Source organism: Protopterus annectens, chromosome 11.part0 (genome assembly GCF_019279795.1).
Source record: "Protopterus annectens isolate FY-2018-M chromosome 11.part0, PAN1.0, whole genome shotgun sequence".
Lineage (NCBI taxonomy): Eukaryota > Metazoa > Chordata > Ceratodontiformes > Protopteridae > Protopterus > Protopterus annectens.
Genome location: NC_056745.1, coordinates 1160080053 through 1160099459, shown reverse-complemented (window position 1 = coordinate 1160099459; position 19407 = coordinate 1160080053). Strand labels below are relative to the sequence as shown.

At 41.0% G+C, this 19407-nt stretch overlaps 1 protein-coding gene across 4 annotated transcripts in view; it reads left to right on the top strand.

The window, feature by feature from the left end:
• The window catches only part of RELN (reelin), a 3085913-nt gene that overhangs the window by 2422428 nt on the left and 644078 nt on the right, over positions 1 to 19407 (top strand). For all 4 annotated transcript variants that reach the window (XM_044088524.1, XM_044088525.1, XM_044088522.1 and 1 more), the window contains exon 36: positions 1498 to 1675. In XM_044088524.1, the coding sequence (XP_043944459.1) occupies positions 1498 to 1675 (178 nt within the window). The remainder of the gene's footprint in view (positions 1 to 1497; positions 1676 to 19407) is intronic.

Genomic DNA, 19407 nt, shown 5'->3' with positions numbered 1-19407 from the left:
CACAGCCTCTGTCTACACATACTCCACTTAGCACAGACTCATAGCCTTCACAAGCATGAACTCATCACAGCCTGTCTACACATACTCCACTTAGCACAGACTCATAGCCTTCACAAGCATGAACTCATCACAGCCTGTCTACAAATGCCATACTTAGCACAGACTCATAGCCTTCACAAGCATGAACTCATTACAGCCTCTGTCTAATCATGCCCTATATAGCACAGACTCATAGCCTTCACAAGCATGAACTCATCACAGCCTCTGTCTACACATACTCCACTTAGCACAGACTCATAGCCTTCACAAGCATGAACTCATCACAGCCTCTGTCTAATCACACCTTACTTAGCACAGACTCATAGCCTTCACAAACATGAACTCATCACACCCCTTGTCTACATGTCCTACTTAGCACAGACTCATAGCCTTCACAAGTACGGACTCATCATAGTCTGTCTCCACATGCCCTACTTAACACAGACTCATAGCCTTCACAAGCATGAATTCATCACAGCCTCTGTCTATACATGCCATACTTAGCACAGACTCATACCCTTCACAAACATGAACTCATCCCTTCACAAACATGAACTCATCAAGGCCTCTGTCTAATCATGTCCTACTTAGTATAGACTCATACCTTCACAAACATGAACTCATCACACCCCTTGTCGACGTGTCCTACTTAGCACAGACTCATAGCCTTCACAAGCATGAACTCATTACAGCTTCTGTCTAATCATGCCCTACTTAGCACAGACGCAGGCTTCAGAAGCATGAACTCATCACAGCCCTTGTCTACACATGCCCCACTTAGCACAGACTCATAGCCTTCACAAGCATGAACTCATCACAGCCTCTGTCTATACATGCCATACTTAGCACAGACTCATGCCCTTCACAAACATGAACTCATCAGAGCCTCTGTCTAATCATGCCTACTTAGCACAGGCACATAGCCTTCACAAGCATGAACTCATCACAGCCTCTGCCTGCTCATGCCCTATTTTCAAAATCTTTAAACTAGAGAGACCTGCCACAAACTGATAGGGTTTCAGAAGCCCAACTCATATAAAAGACACCTGCATTAACTAACTTCATAGGAGTGGAGGGCAGAGGTTAAATTAGGCCATCCTTATTATATCAAAATAATGCTTATCTAATAAATTCTGATTAGGGCTGATACATTTACAAGAGCAAAAGGCATTTTTAAGACACATAATTGGGTACTTCAAAAGGTGAAAAGTAGACATTAAGCTTTCTTAAAGGGTTTGAATGTTAATAACACCCACATCCTTTCCAGCTCACACACATAACCAGTCTTAATTTTTGTAGCGGTAAACATCCATTTATAGAGAAAAGTAAAGTAGATAATCAAAAAGAAATTTCAGAATGATTTCAGACAAGAATGATTATCAGAGTGTATGTGCTAAAATTATTCTAATTTTCAGTTGAGATCCCTTGATGAATAATTGCATCTTGTTTCACATGCAGCTGCGATAGAGGCTTTGGTGGTCCTTATTGTGTTCCCACTGCGCCCTTACCCTCGATTCTGAAAGATGACTTTAATGGTAACCTGCATCCTGATATCTGGCCAGAGGTTTATGGAGCTGAGAGGGGCAATCTGAATGCTGAAACAATAAAATCAGGAACAGCACTCATCTTTAAAGAGGTCAGTGTTTAATTTAGTAAGTGCATTTTTCTGCTGTTTGTCTGCAGTACAATAAAAGCATTATGTATCACTTAGCACGCATTTGTCGACATTTATTTCTAGGCTTGCTATTGCTCAAATGTGTAATTTGTTACCTTGTTTTTTCCTTGTATATTGTTGAATTAAGTGAATGAAAAGGCAACACTGTGTAATGGTATTGTGAGTTACAAATTTTCCTGCTGCTTCACAGTTGTGTAACTTCAATGTTAATATTTTAAATTTAGGAGTAGGTGAGCAGTTTCTGGGTGCAAATAGCATAGCTAGACATTCTGGGGATTTGTCTTACTGTGAATACAAATTTCATTCAGTTTGCATTCAGTTAATCTTTTCTGATTGATTTATTTTGACGGTATGCTTTTTTTACCTGTGGTTTGTCTTTGAAACAATAAAATCATTTTAGCTAGCAGATCTAGGAAACTCTCTCTCTCTTATGCCATTTCTATGGGAGGAATAAAGATGCCTTGTTGAAGTTTCAAGTAGTTTATTCAGTTAAGTAGGTAGATGAATGAGTGTTCTTGTTTTGAACTACTTGATACTTCAACAAAGCATCTTTATTCCTCCCACAGGGAGGACATTAGAGAGAGAGTCCTCATAGATCTCCTAGCTAAAGTGATTTTATTTGGATTAATCTTTTGAGCTCTGTTCTTGCTAGTCCTGTCATCCTGTGGGTCATAGGTGGGATACCAGACCTGACTCAAGTTTTCTGGATTACCTGTGTTTTCTGTGTTGTGTCTTTGGGAACACTGGCAGCTTTATCTGTAAGTCAGGAACCATGGTAGAATCCGAGTCTATATCATATGTCCGAATGCTCACAAGTCCAAACACCGAAACTTCGAACTGGGAAGTCCAAAGTCTAAAAATAACGAAGCCGCAGAACATCGAATTCTTTCCCAGGGAAAGAATTCAGTGGGCCGGTTCCACGGCTTTGCTATTTCCTCCACTGTTGTGCGATCTCGGAGTTAGTATATTTAAGTAGGGGGGGTGTGGAAGCAGTATTTAGTGTTTGTGTGTTTCCGTGTTTTATACCGGAACAGCAAATTTTTTTTCCCTGGGAAAAAAATCGCTGTTCTGAGTGTTCGGAGCATTTTGTTTTCGAACTTTTGGGTTTGATATTTACATAGTCGAAGTTTTGACACTTCGACTATGTGATACAGACCCGTAGAATTCTACTCACATCCCTACACTGTAGGTGAGGGTGCAGTCCAAATTCACCATGTGATGCTGAACCCCATTATTACTGCATCCATGCGAGACAAATTCCCTCAGACAAAGGTCCAAGTCTCATCAGGAAGCTTTACATTTCCTTCACTGTAGGACCTCCACCATTCCCTTCCTCCAAGGAGTGAGACAACACTTACTAGTCTCTTCAGTTCCACTCCCACTGTTTTTTCATTGACTGCTTCTTTTAATTAAACCTTTTAAAATCATTTGGGTAATGATTAGATCTGTATCATGAAACCAACTAAAAAGCTATAAAATATGGTTGCATGGAATTGGAAACGTCTGAAAAGTGTGACCACTATCTATGCAAAAGAAAATGCAAGTCCATAATGCAGCAAAGCTGCATGTAGATTCATTGTAATGATGTAACCTAAGATGTATTCACAACAGCCACTCAAAACTGTTGACGTGCAGGAGTACATGACAATATCTTGATGGACGTAAAAATCAAGAGACATACTGTCAAACCCTACATATCAACATCAGAATTGTCAGTGTATAGAGAGAAAAGGGAAACATGCAGTGTGTGACCATTGTACAACAGGGATAATGCAATTGGCCTTTTCCCCAGTGTAGTGTAGTGTAATATCAGAATTAGTATATATAATTAACAAGACATGTGGGAGGCACAAGGGTCTTGGTCCCCTGCAAAAAAAAATGTTTTTGTTTGTTTCTTTTTTTTTTTTTTTTTGACAAATTCAACATTCTGACTGGACTGTTGGTGCCATTGAACCCAATGTGTAGCATCCTGGTTAGCAACAGAACATTAAAACATTACTTTACTTAGAGCTGAGGGGGAGCACTGTATATACCTTCCTGCAATAAATAAACAAAACACAATAACATTACATATCCCACTATGCAACAGCGAACCTGTGTGCTATTCACCTTGAATTTGATCAGTAACTAAAGCCTTAAAAGATGCAACACAGGATCCGAGTCATAAAAGCACATTTATTTAACTACTCAATTCCAGTTACCTCATCATGTTGGGACTCTTTAGCACACTTGCTAAAACATGCAACCCTTACACAATGCCTTCCCATCTGATCTGTTACCAGCTGGTAACTTGTCCTAGAGATAAATTATGTGTGCCAATGTAAATATATAGAAACAGTAGCATGATTTGTTGTGTATGGTGTCTTAACTTAATGATGGCTAAGCCAGTACTGATGTTCATCTGCACTCACATTCCTTCCTCCATATCTCTCAACCTCTTAGCTCAAGAATCAAGGGCAAAGCTAAAATATAATGGGGGACAAAGGCCCAAAACCAGAGAAGGAGTAAAAACAGTGTTCTTATACACATAGAAAATAACTAGAATTACAGATTTTACATTGACATACATTTTCCGAAAGATGTAAAGACTGACACTCAAACATTTGTTATTATGTAGTGGCTGGAGTCCAGAAGGATTTACCAGAAAACCACATGGTTTTATGCGGAACAGATTAAACAAAACAAAAAAAATGAAGAAAAATCAGGAACATTCTTATGAAATCTGCAACAATTTAGAGACATGCCTTCCTCTGTGATGTTGTTTATCATGTCACTTCCACCCTTACAGATACATTTATATATCAAATACATACATACATATATATATATATATATATATATATATATATATATATATATATACACAGACATCTTGCACAGTGTAATAAATGCTATGTATATTTAAAGGTAATACCTGATAACACCTTGTATCAAACGGATGATTTGCTTACCGTTATTATTAGTAAATCTAGACTTACTGATGACAATTGCACTTGTGCAATTGGCACAGCTTAGAGAACTGTTGCATATATTAATCTCTGGACTGATAAGATTAATAATGTTAGGCAAAGACCAGATAGAACACAATTAGGAAAGGATGTGTCTATTGTCTGTAAAGATAACTCAGCCCCTATAAAGCAAGATAATGTCACTGACAGCTTTGGAATTCTGGATAAACTTATTCAGCAATCTGAGAATTCAGAGCATATAGAAGGAAATTTAAAGAGAAAGAAAGGAGGAAGTTCACAGCAAATAACAAGGAAGAAAAAGAAACTGATAAGTGTCTGTAAAGTAAAGAGAATACATACGAGAAGGTAGAAAAAAGCAGCAATGGGCAGGTGAAAAGGAAGAAATCAAAACTGAACACGGAAAGATTGAAGAGCATTACTATAAGAAAAAAAGGAGAAGGACAGACATTGATAGCATGACTCAAGCTGTGGATGTACAAAGGCAGCTGGATGAGAATTGTATGCTTGCTTGCAAATGCTAGCAAATGTAATAAGCAATAAAAAACGTGCAATTAATAAGACTAATTGTGATGAAGAGCATTCCTTTATAAAAACCTATAGAGCAGATACTTTGATACTGAATTAGAAGTTGAAGATTCTTCAGATCTGGTCAGAAAATATATTCTTATAAATGGAGCACTGGAACATATAACAATTGCTGGAGTGTATAGTCCACCAAAGTCAAGTGCTGATGGCCTAGAGGAGTTCATACATTTTTTAAATGAAATGCAAGAGGAAATAATTATAGCAACTGAGGGCTTACATTTACCAGAAACAAGCTGGAATAATATTGATTTAACAACATTAGTAAGGAAATTATTCACGGCATGTATTCAGGAACAGCAATTGCTTCAGATTGTAAAAAAAAAAAACTACCAGGGAATGGAACATGTTAGACTCTGTTTTTGTTCCTAAAAAAATTACTGTTACTTCATGTCAAGTTTTACCACTATTGATGTGCAGTGACTGTGGGGTTATACAGATTAATTTCTTGCTAGATAATTCTGCCAAATTGAAATCTAAACCAATGTACAGAAGATTAAAAACAGATTATGAAGAAGCAAAACAGTCACTGTGTAAATCTAATTGGAGAGATGAGAGCAGTGGAAAATCTGCAGAAGGAATGTGAAAAGTTTTGAAAGAGAAATTGTGTGAATGAAAAAAAAATCAAAATAATTGGTTAAAATCAGGATCTAGGCACGCAGTGTCGGGAGGATACATTTCCATAAGAATGAGATACTTGATTAAGATGAGAGACAAAAAATATAAGAAATGAAAAATAGGTCAAACTGCAACTTTGAAAACTGAAGCCAACAAACTGGACAAACAAATTAAGCATAATGTGAGAATAGACCAAGACAAACTTGAAAAAAATTTATATAAAAATATTGAGCATAATAGAAAACCATTATATACATAAGATGTGGAAGGAGTAAAGATGTACAAATTGAGAAACTATGTTTAGATTCTAAAATTTATTCTCAGACACATCAGATTATAGATATATTTATAAAGTATTATGCAAAACAATTTGGCTCCACAAAGGGTGTGATAAATTGTACTAGTGGCATCCAGGTAACCTCAGATACTGAAATCTAATTAGAGTCTATTGAAAAAGATCTATGCAAACTGGATCCAAACCAAGCAAAGGGAGGAGACAGAATTAGTAATAATGTCCTGAGAACACTTCACCAAGAACTTACAGTATTTTTTTTATTTTATTTTTATTTTTTATTTTATTTTATAAATAAAAATAAAATAAAATAATGTCTTGAGAACACTTCACCAAGAACTTACAGTACCATTATATCTATTATTTACTAGGTCATATAAATATGGGGAGATTCCTGAAGATTAGAGAAACCTGTCTCTATGGGAAAGGGGAATAGGAAAAAAAAAACAGTCATACAGATCCTTAATTCAAGTCTACTTTCATGTTGTGGAAAATAATGGATAAGGTAATATAGGATAAGTTATTGTCAGAATTGGAAAGGCATGGACTTGAAACCATAAATCAGCATGCATACATTGAAAATGGATTTATTGCCACCTGTAAAATGATGTTCTGTAATGATATAACAGCTATGAATGAAAATTTGTGCTGTGATGTAATTCATATAGATTTAACTTCAGCATTTGACAGAGTCCTACATAAATTATATAAATCTAGGTATTAATGTACTCTTGATAAGATGGACAGTTGCATGGCTTATCAATAGGACATGGAAAGCACCATACAGCATCTGAACAGGTGAAAGTCTTGGTTACAGTCAGGGTACACCTCAAGGTTCTGTCCTAGACCTGTACTTCTTTAGATTGTATCTTTCAAATCTATATTTTTCATCTGAGTTGTTCTACAGTGTGTATGCAGATGACTTAAAGTTGGGTAAACTGATTGCATGTGTTACAGGTAGAGCATGTCTGCAAAAGAACTTGACTAAATTGACCATTTGGGCACAGGAGAATAATATGCTGATAAATACATCAAAAGCAAAGCGTATGAGATTTGGGAGACATAAACTGAAATATGAATATTTAATATGCAACACAGTGATTGAAGCTGTAGATTCATTTAAGGACCTGAGTATATGGGTAGATCCAGCTTTGAGTATTTCTAGTCATATCAACCAACTGGTTAATGATAGTTATACAACTATAGATTGTATAAAAAATGTATAAAGTCTAGGAAATCAGAAATAATAAAGTCATTGTTTGTTAGTTACATTAGACCCAAACTTGAGTGTGGAATATCAGTATAGAAACCTTATAAGAATACAAGCATGAGTAAACTGGAAAGAGTACAGTGGAAATATACCAAGGGCATCCATGGATGTGAAAATTTAAGTTATTATGACAGACTAAAATATCTGAACTTGTATAGTGTCTCATACCTTATTAAGATATATAGGTCATTTAGAGACAACTGCCTCTAGGAAAGTTTGAAGTTACCAAAAGGTAGTAGATTATCATCAGAAAACCTATGTAGAATATTCTGTTGGAATGAGAAGTGCAAAAAACAAACTGATGAAAAAACCACCCTTGCAGGTTCAGCACCTTTAGACTCCTGGAGCCTTTACAAGCCTAGACCATAGGATTACCCTGGCATTGTTCCTAGTGCCTCTGTCGAGTAAAGCCACTGGGGTGAATTTTCTATTTCCTATCCACTCATCAAGATTTTTCTTGAAGAGGGCCAGTGAGGTGCTATGCTTGACAAGATGGGAAGTCTATTCCATAGCATGGGCAGTCTCTGGGTTATGAATCTGTCCCTCCAGCATGTTCTGTTGATTGTGGTAATGAGGTTGAGGTCTCTGGACCATGTGGTACAAAGGGATTGGGATTTCTTTAGATGTAGCATTTCTAACAGAGCTGGGTCAGACATGGCTTTATAAGTCAAGCAGAGATTATCTCTAAGTAGACGATATGAGACAGAGAATAGGTGGAGTTTTTTTAGTCTGTCCATACAGGACAAATGTTTAAGGCCTAGGATCCTCTTTGTGAGGTACTTTTGTGGTCTCTCCAGTTGTTGCAGGTGTTTAGTGAGGTACATGCCAAATGGGGCATTGTACTCAATGATTGATCTAATGAGGGAAGAGTAGAGGGAGACAATGACCTCTTTCTTCCTGGATGCAAAACCCTTAGTAATGAGATGTGCACATAGAAGGACTTTTTGACCACAGTGGAAATGTGGTCAAAAGAAGCTGCTGTCAACCTGTGTTCCCAGATCTCTTGTATGCCTTCTGTGTTCAGTGGACTACCATCAGTCTGATAATTCATGGGAACTGGGTTTTTCCCAAAGGGGATGATGACACATTTTTTTGCATTGGGCTTAAGGCCATGGTTCTGACACCACTCAGTCTCAGTGAGACCTTTCTGTAGAATGTCAACATCACTCGGGGAGTTAATAATAGCTCCCAACTTGCATTTGTCAGTGAAATTTGTCAGCCAGAGTCCCTTTATGTTGGTGTGGACTTCAGAGAAGTAGATACCAAACAGGAGAGGACCCAGGACCGAACCCTGTGGGACTCCACTAGTGACTGGTCGACAGTCCGACTTGGAGTCAGCTCCTTTCACACTGTGGGTTCTACCTGTGAGCCAGTTTGCAACCCACCTAATGATATAGGGGTTGATGGCCTAGCTTAGTGAGTTTTTCTATGATTCCTGGGTGGGGAATGGTATCAAAGGCCTTGGCCAGATCAAGGTAGGCTGTATGAACCACCTTGCCTTTATCCACAGCTCTGGTGACTGACTCAAAGAAGTCGACCAAGTTGAGCAGGCATGATTTACCCTTCACAAAACCAAACTGTGTGGGAACCAGAGTTTGGAGATTCCCTGCATCCTTGTTTATTAGATCCGTGATGATGCGTTCCATAGCTTTGCATATAAGACTCATCAGGCTAATGGGGCGATAGTTCCCAGGGTCTGTAGTCACTCCTCCTTTGTGGAGAGGGATGACTGTAGCAGTGCACCATTCGGTAGGGACAAAGCCAGAGGTGAGGCTGTGATTGAACAGGGCACGCAGGTGAGGTGCCAGTTCACTCTGTAGTTCACGTAGAAGACAACCAGGGATATTGACAGGTCCCATAGAAGCTGTATTCTTGGCCTTGGACAGTGCTGTTTTAACCTGTGCAGCAGTAATACTGGGTGCCTGGCAATCTACTGGTATTGTGACTGGCCCCTTGGGGTGAGAGGTGTGAGGTTGGCAATGAATCTGTCAGCCAGTATGTTGGCAATATCTGTTTGCTCAGTATAAGAGATACCATCGTGCAGTAGCTCAGAGCAAATCTGGGTATTACCATGGAGATTCTTTACATAACTATAGAAGGTCTTGTGGTTGTCTTTACTATCTGCTGCAATTCTATTTTCATAGCTAGCTTTATAGGATTTGATGAGGGATCTCAAATTTTTGTTGAGGCTGATAAGGGAGTTTTTCCGGTCTTGGAACTTCACCTTACTCTGCATCAGTTTCCTCCTTCAGTTGTACAGTTTTTTTTATGGCAGGAGACCACCAGAGTGGCTTCCTTTTTTTGGAAGAGAGCGTCTTGGTTCTATTGGGTATGACGAGATCCATGTATTTGTGTATGTGTTCGTACAGTGCAGTGGTGTATGATTCAGCAGTTATGCAACTGATCTCCATTTGCATGGGTGCTGTGAAGTTAGCCACCTCTGTTTTTAGAAGCCAAAAGTTAGCTTTGGAGAAGTTTTTTATGATGGTTACCTTTCTTGGGAGGTGGGGGGTGAGAGGGATGTGGATTTCTAAGTTGATTAGTTTGTGGTCGGATCTAACCAGGGAGGAGCTGACTATTAGTGTAGAGCAACAGTCGCCCATGTTAGTAATGACCAGGTCAAGGATGTTGCTACCTCTTGTGGGGTTAAGAACGAGCTAGTCCAAGGGCATTGGAATTAATGAATTCCAGGAAACATTGGGCAAGTGTATTGATACATGAGTAGTTTTCCCAGTTAGTGGAGGGGTAGTTGAAGTCGGCCAGTATGAGAGTGTTAGGTTGGACCTTAATATTCTCCAGGGTGCTTAGGAATGTGGAGTGTGAGTCTAGGGACATGGTTGGGGATCTATAGCAGGCTATGACCTGAATAGCTGTCTTACTTAATGTTAGCTGCACCTGAAGTATCTCAGATGCATTATGTTGGGCTACCAGTCTGGAGGTGTGCACATCCTTTATTTGTGTTTCTTCCTACTTTATTTTGCTTTTGTGTCATCTTAAAAGTACTCAATTGTATTTATTACTGCTTGGTGTAACTCATTCTAAACCTTTTAGTTTAAGCACTTGGGCTTCAGACCAGTTGTTTTACATTAAGAAGGTTTGTGGTCTGCACTATAGTGGCAGAACAGGTAGCTTACATCCTTCTAAGTTGGGAACTGCTGATTGAGGGCTCAGTGTCTGTTATTCTAAAAGTGTATTAATTCTGGTTTAAGCACTTGGGCTTCAGGACAGTTATTTTACATTAAGAGGGTTTGTGGTCTGCACTCTTGTGGGAGGAGAGGCTGGACTCTGCCCTTCTGAGCTGGGAATTTCTGGTTAAAGGCTTATAGTGCCTGCATATTTGAACTGCTTCTTACTGAAATTGGTACACCTTGTTTGCTGTAGCATAGACTAGATCCAGGCCTGCTGAATCTAGCTTTGTTTGTATAACTTGAGCACTAATCCAGGCATTCTTTAAAGTATGCAATTGTATTTATTACTGCTTGGTAGTAACTTGATTAAAGTGTAGCTATCATTCTAAGTCTTTTGGATTAAGCACTTGGGCTTCAGACCAGTTGTTTTACATTAGGAAGGTTTGTGGCCTGCACTGTGGTGGCAGGACAGGTAGCTTACAGCCTTCTAAGTTGGGAACTGCTGATTGAGGGCTCAGTGTCTGTTATTCTAAAAGTGTATTAGTTCTGGTTTAAACACTTGGGCTTCAGGCCAGTTATTTTACATTAAGAAGGTTCGTGGTCTGCACTCTTGTGGGAGGAGAGGCTGGACTCTGCCCTTCTGAGCTGGGAATTTATGGTTAAAGGCTTATAGTGCCTGCATATTTGAACTGTTTCTTACTGAAATTGGTACACCTTGTTTGCTGTAGCATAGACTAGATCCAGGCCTGCTGAATCTAGCTTTGTTTGTATGCTTGTTGTTTGTTTGCTTGTTATTTCCCTGAAATGCTAATTCCACCTAAAACGCGGCTTTTCAGCACTTCTGTGGATCCCTAGTGATATCTGCATTGCTTACTGTACTTATTTCCTTGTTTCACTTGAAAGAAAGTTACTGTTTGTCGTTTTTGCATTTAAGTTACCTGTAACACATTGCATTTAAGTTACCTGGCACTTGCTCACTAAGTCAGCACTAAACAATTAAAAGCACTACACACTCACAAACTCCCCTTGAGTACCTTGTTTGCCATTGGCCCTTTTTTCTATTATAAAGGAATTCCTAGTACTATTCTAGCATGTCCAAAGGTCAGTTGTCAATCTCCTCTCCGGTCCAGCTGGTGAATCTGGGAATCTTGAGGCAATGTTACAACTGCCTCATGTACACAGACAACCCTCTCCTCCTCCCAACAAATTCCAACACATGTGAGAGATGCAACCATATAGCCAAACTGGAGGCAAAGCTCTCTCAACTCAGTACTGGCGTAACCAGTCAGGAGAAGGAAACCACACTCACTACAATTCCAGTCTCACATAGACCTACCACGACAGCAAACCAAACACATAAACACACAAAAACATACTGAGGCTCTAAATAAAATCTGCCTAAGCAGCAGAGACCTCCAAAGCAGACATCCAAGCAACCGCTACCCTAAAACAAAACATGTGCAACACATAGCTCACAAAGCCAGTGTGCCGAACAGTCACAGCCGTTAAGGCTAAACAACACACCTGATACACTTGTAATAGGTGACTCTATCATCAGGCACACTGACGTCCCGCTCACCAGACTGAACAAGGAGAAGGTCACGGTGAGCTGCCTGTCAGGCGCTAGGATCCGCCACATAACACAAGCACTCAGGTCACTCCAAGGCAAGTACAAATATGACTCAGTCATTGTCCATGCTGGTGTGAATGACCTGAGATGTACCTCCCTGGACTACATGAAAAGAGACATAGAGGAGCTCTCTGAGCATGTAGCCCAGGCCGGTATGACCCTGACCTTGAGTAGCATCTTACCCTCACCAAGAATGATGCCACAATATGAAGACAAGATGATCAATTTCAACAATTGGCTTAAGTATTGGTGTCATTCAAAGGGGATCCAATGCCTATCAGCCTGGGATGACATGCTCGACAAGCCACGATGCTTTGCTAGGGACGGCTTGCACCTGTTATCCCTGGGCTTTCGGATATTGGCAAAAGCTCTTGCTACCCCCATAGTGCCTTTTTTAGGCATGGCTCAAAAGGCAAACCAAACTCCATAGGTATCACAAGGGATAAGAAACTAAGAGTAATGCTACTCAATGCCAGAAGTCTAAACCTCAAGATGCACGCACTCGAAACTCTCCTTAGCATGGAGAACATCGATATCTGTGCAGTAATAGAAACCTGGTTCAAGGCTCCCGAGAGCACCCCAGCACTACCAGGTTATACCTCATACCATGCTTTTCGGCCCCAAAACTTGGACCAAACCACAAAAGGAGGGGGGAGTATCAATATTCGTCAAAGATACCCACACCTCCAGGTTGGTGGCACAGCATGAAGCATCAGAGACTATCCATGTGCAACTAACAGTGGGTAAAACTGCCTTCCAGTTTATAGCCTGCTACAGACCACTCTCCCAAACCCAGGAACCCCACTCGGCCTTCCTGAGAACACTGGAAAATATGAAGGTCTCTCCAAACACCATTATATTGGGCGACTTCATCTACCCAAACATAGACTGGGAGCATTACTCTAGCTCCAACACCCTAGCCCAAAGGTTCCTAGAATTTATAAACTCAAATGCTATGGAACAACTTGTTACCACTCCCACAAGAGGGGAAAACATACTGGACCTGATCATCACCAACATGGGGACTCTATGCTCCAGACCAGAAGTGTATCCCTCACTGGTAAGATCAGACCATAAACTAATCTCACTGGATATTCACATCCTGACCCCACCCCCTGCCCAGAAAACCAAAGTAAAAACTTCTGTAAAGCAAATTTCACACTCCTCAAAACCGAGGTGGAATCCTTCAAAGCCCCCGGGCCTGTGGAAAATATGGCCCAGACCGCAGAATCTTTATAAACGCATTCTATGAACACCTTCAGGAATGCATGAACAAAATCTGGAACAGACTCCCCATCTACAGTAAACAAACTTCATTCCTGTCCATATTTAAGCACAACTTAGATCTATGGATCGGAAACAGAAAATTTACCCAATGACTGCCCCCTGTACTACTAATGGACAAAGGCAGTTCCTAAATGCTTTATCCCATACATGGGTCCCCTCAAATTAAATATGGTATGACCCCAGTTATTCTCATTAGGGGTAATATTACAATTATTGACAACGGGATAAGTACGGACAATCTCGAACCAAATGGGAAAGGTTAATTGGAGCACAAAAAAGAATACTGGCTAGGCCCCCAATTGCACCTGATCTGCTACTTACCTATGAACCTACAGTGGTGGACTTCTCTGATTCTGTTTTAGTACTGTCCACTGCAGAGTTGCAGATAATAACTATATGTCAATAACAGGATTATCTGAAGTGTGTCAGTTCTTGTAGCATTGTGCTATCATCCCATGCCTTTACAATACTTACTTTAGTGAAATATGAAACCCCACAGACCAAATGCAATCAAAGGAGAGGAAAAAAACTGTTGTAGAAAAGGGTAAAGTCCCAAGACTGGAAATATTTCCTTGTAAATCTCAGCAAAAAACTGAGATCCCTCATCAAATCCTCCAAAGCTAGTTGCAAAAACAAAATTGCTACAGATACTAAAGATAACCACTAGGCATTCTTTAGTTATGTCAAGAATCTGCATAACAATACGCAGATGTGCTCTGAGCTACTGCACAATGGCACCACTTATACTGAACCAACTGAAAGTGCCAATATCTTGGCCAACAGGTTTAGTGCAAACTTTAACCCCCCCCCTTCACCCTTAAAGGGTCCATCCCAATACCTGAGGAATGCCAAATCCCTAATTTCATGGCTGCACATGTAGAAACTGCACTGTCCAAAGCCAAAAATACAGCTTCCATGAGACCTGATAATATATGTGGCTGTGTTCTACATGAATTACAAAGGGAACTGGCACCACACCTGAGTGCCCTGTTCAATCACAGCCTCACTTCAGGCTTGGTTCCCACTGAATGGCGCACCAATATGAAGGTCTCTCCAAACACCATTATATTGGGTGACTTCAACTACCCAAACATAGACTGGGAGCATTACTCTAGCTCCAACACCCTAGCCCAATGGTTCCTAGAATTTATAAACTCAAATTCTATGGAACAACTTGTTACCACTCCCACAAGAGGGGAAAACATACTGGACCTGATCATCACCAACATGGGGACTCTATGCTCCAGACCAGAAGTGTATCCCTCACTGGTAAGATCAGACCATAAACTAATCTCACTGGATATTCACATCCCGACCCCACCCCCTGCCCAGAAAACCAAAGTAAAAACTTCTGTAAAGCAAATTTCACACTCCTCAAAACTGAGGTGGAATCCTTCAAAGCCCCCGGGCCTGTGGAAAATATGGCCCAGACCGCAGAATCTTTATAAACGCATTCTATGAACACCTTCAGGAATGCATGGATCATGCAATCCCAAATAAAACCAAGACCCAATCCTCCAAAGGCAGACATCCTGTCTGGTGGACCCCAGCCATAAACAAACTGTACAGTAGAAGGAAGAAGCTACTACATGGTAGAGCAAAATCCCAAAAAGGGAAGGCATCTCTGATCAGTATTAGCAAAAAACTACGGGCACTCATAAAATCATCTAAGGCCAGCTTCGAGAGAAAAATTGCACAGGACACTAAGGATAATCACAAGGTTTTCTTTAGTTATGTTAGGAACCTGGGTTGGAATTCCCAGATATGCTCAGAATTAGTCCAAAATGACAAAAAATACACCGAACCCACAGACATTGCCAACATCCTAGCTGACAGGTTCAGCAAACTTCTCCCTCCCACCAAAGGGCAAATATCTATCCCAGCAGAGTGCTGCCCCTGACATCTCAGATGCTCAGGTAAGAGCCGCCCTCTCCAAAGCAAAAAACACAGCATCAATGGGACCAGACAGTGTCCCGGGCTGCATCCTACATGAACTCCAAGAAGAGCTAAACCCAAACATAAAACTACTGTTCAATCTCATCCTTACTACAGGATATGTACCCAAAGAGTGGCATACAGCAACAGTGGCCCTCTCCACAAAGGTGGTGCCTCAACGGATCCTGGAAACTATTGCCCCATAAGCCTGACTAGCTTGGTCTGCAAAGCTATGGAAAGGATCATCATGGACTTCATAAATAAAGATATTGGGGACCTTCAGACACTGGATCCTACCCAGTTCGGCTTTGTTAAGGGCAGATCCTGCCTCTTAAACCTGGTCAATTTCTTTGAAACAGTCACCAAGGCCATTGACGAGGGGAAGGTGGTCCGCACAGCCTACCTGGACCTTGCAAAAGCCTTCGATACAATACCCCACTCAGACATTATAGATAAGCTCACCAGCTTAAATATAAACCCCTATGTCACTAGATGGGTTGCAAACTGGCTCAAGGACAGAACCCACATGGTTAGAATTGCTGGAGCCATGTCAGACTCCAAACCAGTTACAAGAGACATCCCACAAGGCTCAGTCCTGGGACCTCTCTTGTTCGGTATATATTTCTCGGAGGTACAGGCCAACACGGAAGGTCTGTGGCTGACCAAGTTCGCAGATGACTGCAAACTTGGCGCCATAATCGACTCTCCAGCCGACACAAGCATCCTCCAAAAGGGCCTCATAGAAACAAACAACTGGTGCCAGAGCCATGGCCTCAAGCTAAATGCCAAAAAGTGTATAGTCATCCCCTTTGGCAAAAACAAAGTGCCCAAAAATTACCACATAGGTGGTAATCCATTAAGTACAGAAGAAGTAATTAGGGACCTGGGGACCCAGGTTGATAGCAATCTCTCATTTGACAACCACGTGGCCAAAGTGGTTAGAAAAACATTTTATATAGCCCACCTAATCATGAAGGGATTCACATCTAGATCAAGGAAGGTCATCGTGCCTCTTTACTCATCCCTCATCAGGCCCATAATTGAGTACAATGCCCCTTTTGGGATGTACCTTACCAGACACCTGCAGCAACTGGAAAGACCCCAAAAGTACCTCACCAAGAGGATCAAAGGGCTCAAACAGATGCCATATGCTGCCCGGTTAAAGAAACTCCAGCTCTAGTCAGTGGCATACCACCTGCTCAGAGGCGATCTGTGCCTGACATATAAAGCCATGTCTAACCCGGAATTAATGGACATGCTGCACCTCAGAAAATCCAAATCCCATCGAGCTACGAGCTCGAGAGACTTGAACCTCAGCACTGAAATAAATAGGACATGCTGGAGGGACAGATTCATAACCCAGAGGCTCCCTTCACTCTGGAATAAAATCCCAGTCCAGGTTAGGCAGAGTCCCTCACTGACTCTCTTCAAGAGGAATCTTGATGAATGGATGGGAGATCATAGGTTTACCCCGGGTATCACTTCTGTGTCACTGTTAGACAGAGGCACAGTATACTAACCTCGAAAAAGGGCATAGCAAAATTAATTTAAAATGGGTGGCGAAAGCCAAACACACTCTGGCTAGGCTTATAAATGCCCTAGGGCAGATAGCCTAGTATGAACCTATGAATATTGAAACACCACTGCCTTTGGAGCTTCGGTGCAAGTTCCGGGGCCGAAAGGTGTGGAATGAGTTATATCCTGGTAGTGCAGGGGTGCTTTCTGCTGCCTTGAACCAGGTCTCTGATACAGCACAAATGCCGATGCTCTCCATTTTAATGAGTGCTTCAACCGAGTGCATTTTGAGATTTAGACTTCTAGCATTGAGCAGCATGATCCTCAGATTGCATTTGTTTGTAGCTGTTACAGTGGTAATTTGGTCTTTGGAATACCACCTAAAAAGGCACTATAGGGGAGGCAAGAGCCTTGGCCAGTTTCCAGAAGCCCAGGGATGACAGATGCAGGCCATCTCTGGCAAAGCATTGGAGTCTGTCAGTCATGTCATCACAGGCAGACAGATACTGGATCCCCTTAGAATGACACCAGAAACTTAGCTAATTGTTGAAATCAATCATTTTCTGCTTGTACTATGGTATCATTCTGGGTGATGGTAGCATGATGCTCAGGGCTAGGGTCATACCTGCCTGAACTACATAATCTGAGAGCTCCTCCATGTCTCTTTTCATGTAGTGCAGGGAGGTATGTCTCAGGTCATTAACACACCCACATGTACAATGACAGAGTCATATTTGTACCTGTTGTTGAGGGACCTGAGTGCATGCATGACAGGTAGCTGACTGTTACTTTTTCCTTATTCCACCTAGTGAGTGGGACATCAGTGTGCCTCACTACTGAGTCACCTATGACTAGTGTGTTCGGCATGCTGTTTTGCCTTAGGGGCTTTGGTTGAGTGGCACACTGTTTAAGAGAGTTATGTGTCTTGTGATTTTTATTGAGAGCCTCCATGAAGGTGGGTGTGCAGTTTGTGTTTTTATGTGAAAGCAATGCTGGTGTGTGTTCTGGAGGGCTATGTGTTCCATGTGGTGTGGTGCAAGTGTTGACCTTCTCCTCTTGACCAGCTATTCCAGTCTTGACTGGAGAGTGCCTGGCTTCCAGTTTTGCTATATAAGTGCATCTCTCACAAATCTGAGTGTTGGGAGGTAAGAGGAGAGGATTGTCAGTGTATGTAAGGCACTTGCTACATGGCCTCAGGATGCCCAAGTTCACCAGGTTAATAGGAGAAAGCACAGGGAACTGACCTTTAGACATGCCTGGAGGGGTGGGTATTAATAATAAATACTAGAGCCATTTCCTTGTGGAACGTTTAGTGCTGGTAGCACTTTTGTGTGCTACAATAATTGCTACAAGAAGTCTAGTAAAGTGCTAGACTAATAAGCTAGTAAAGGTGCAGGAGAGGAGAGAACTAGTAGATCTAAGGGAAAATTTGAAGAGCAGACTTTGGCACCGCTCAGAAGCTTGCAAACAGTCCTGGATACTGCAAATCTTTATCTGGACTAGACTAGTTACAGGAAAGGTGTGAAAAGTGCAAACACAGGCTTTTAAACCAGAAAGTTAAAAGAGATGGAAAAACTGCCCAAACAGCCAATATACTATAATTTCTGGGCCAGAAACCACTCCTCTTATGGTAGATAGGCTACCTAGTGCTTACCACCCCCACTGATAAGCTAGAATGATTCCCTCCAACACAGAAAGGATTGGGGGGCTCAGAACCTTACAAACAGTCCTGGATACAGCAACTCTGTATATGGACTAGACCAGTTACGGCAAAGGCAGGAAACAAGCTTAGAATTTGGATTTTTTTTTGTAAAGTGGAAAGGGAAAAAGGAGGAGCAGAAGATAATTCATGGTTAAGAAACTAAGTGGGTTGGCCTTCACAAATCTTCTCTCTATATTAGGTAGAATGAGCTAATGATACTAGACTGGAAGGAGTGTCCCAGATCAAATTTACAGTAGGGGCAGGCAACTGCAAAGCCACCAAGTATGAGAACAGGATACCAATAGGGAGGGAGGGTGGGAAACTAAATCAGTTATATGATACACTCCTTGTCAGGAAATCAGAACAAACAGATGTTTAACAAATGGAGAAAATTTCCAGTTAATACCTCACAGACAGTGAAACTAGCTAGAAAAGATTTACAAACAGTGTGCAGCAGACAAAAAGTGCTATAAATATCTATAATAAGCAATAACTAGTAAAAATAAGCAAAAAAAGGATAATTAATGTTATAGATCACAAATCAGAGTTTTGCTCAGTGCCCTTCCTCCGATTAGCTTTGTGTGAAATCATTGTCAATTGTAATTTCTAACAGTCCAAACACTCCATCAAAACCTGGAAACTCTATAAACGATTAAAAAAGCCCACTAAAAATAATTAGTTTAGCCCCCACCCCCCAAAAAATAACCAGAATTAACTCATGAATTTCAATGCCAAAGAAAGTACATTACCATATCAGTAAATGAC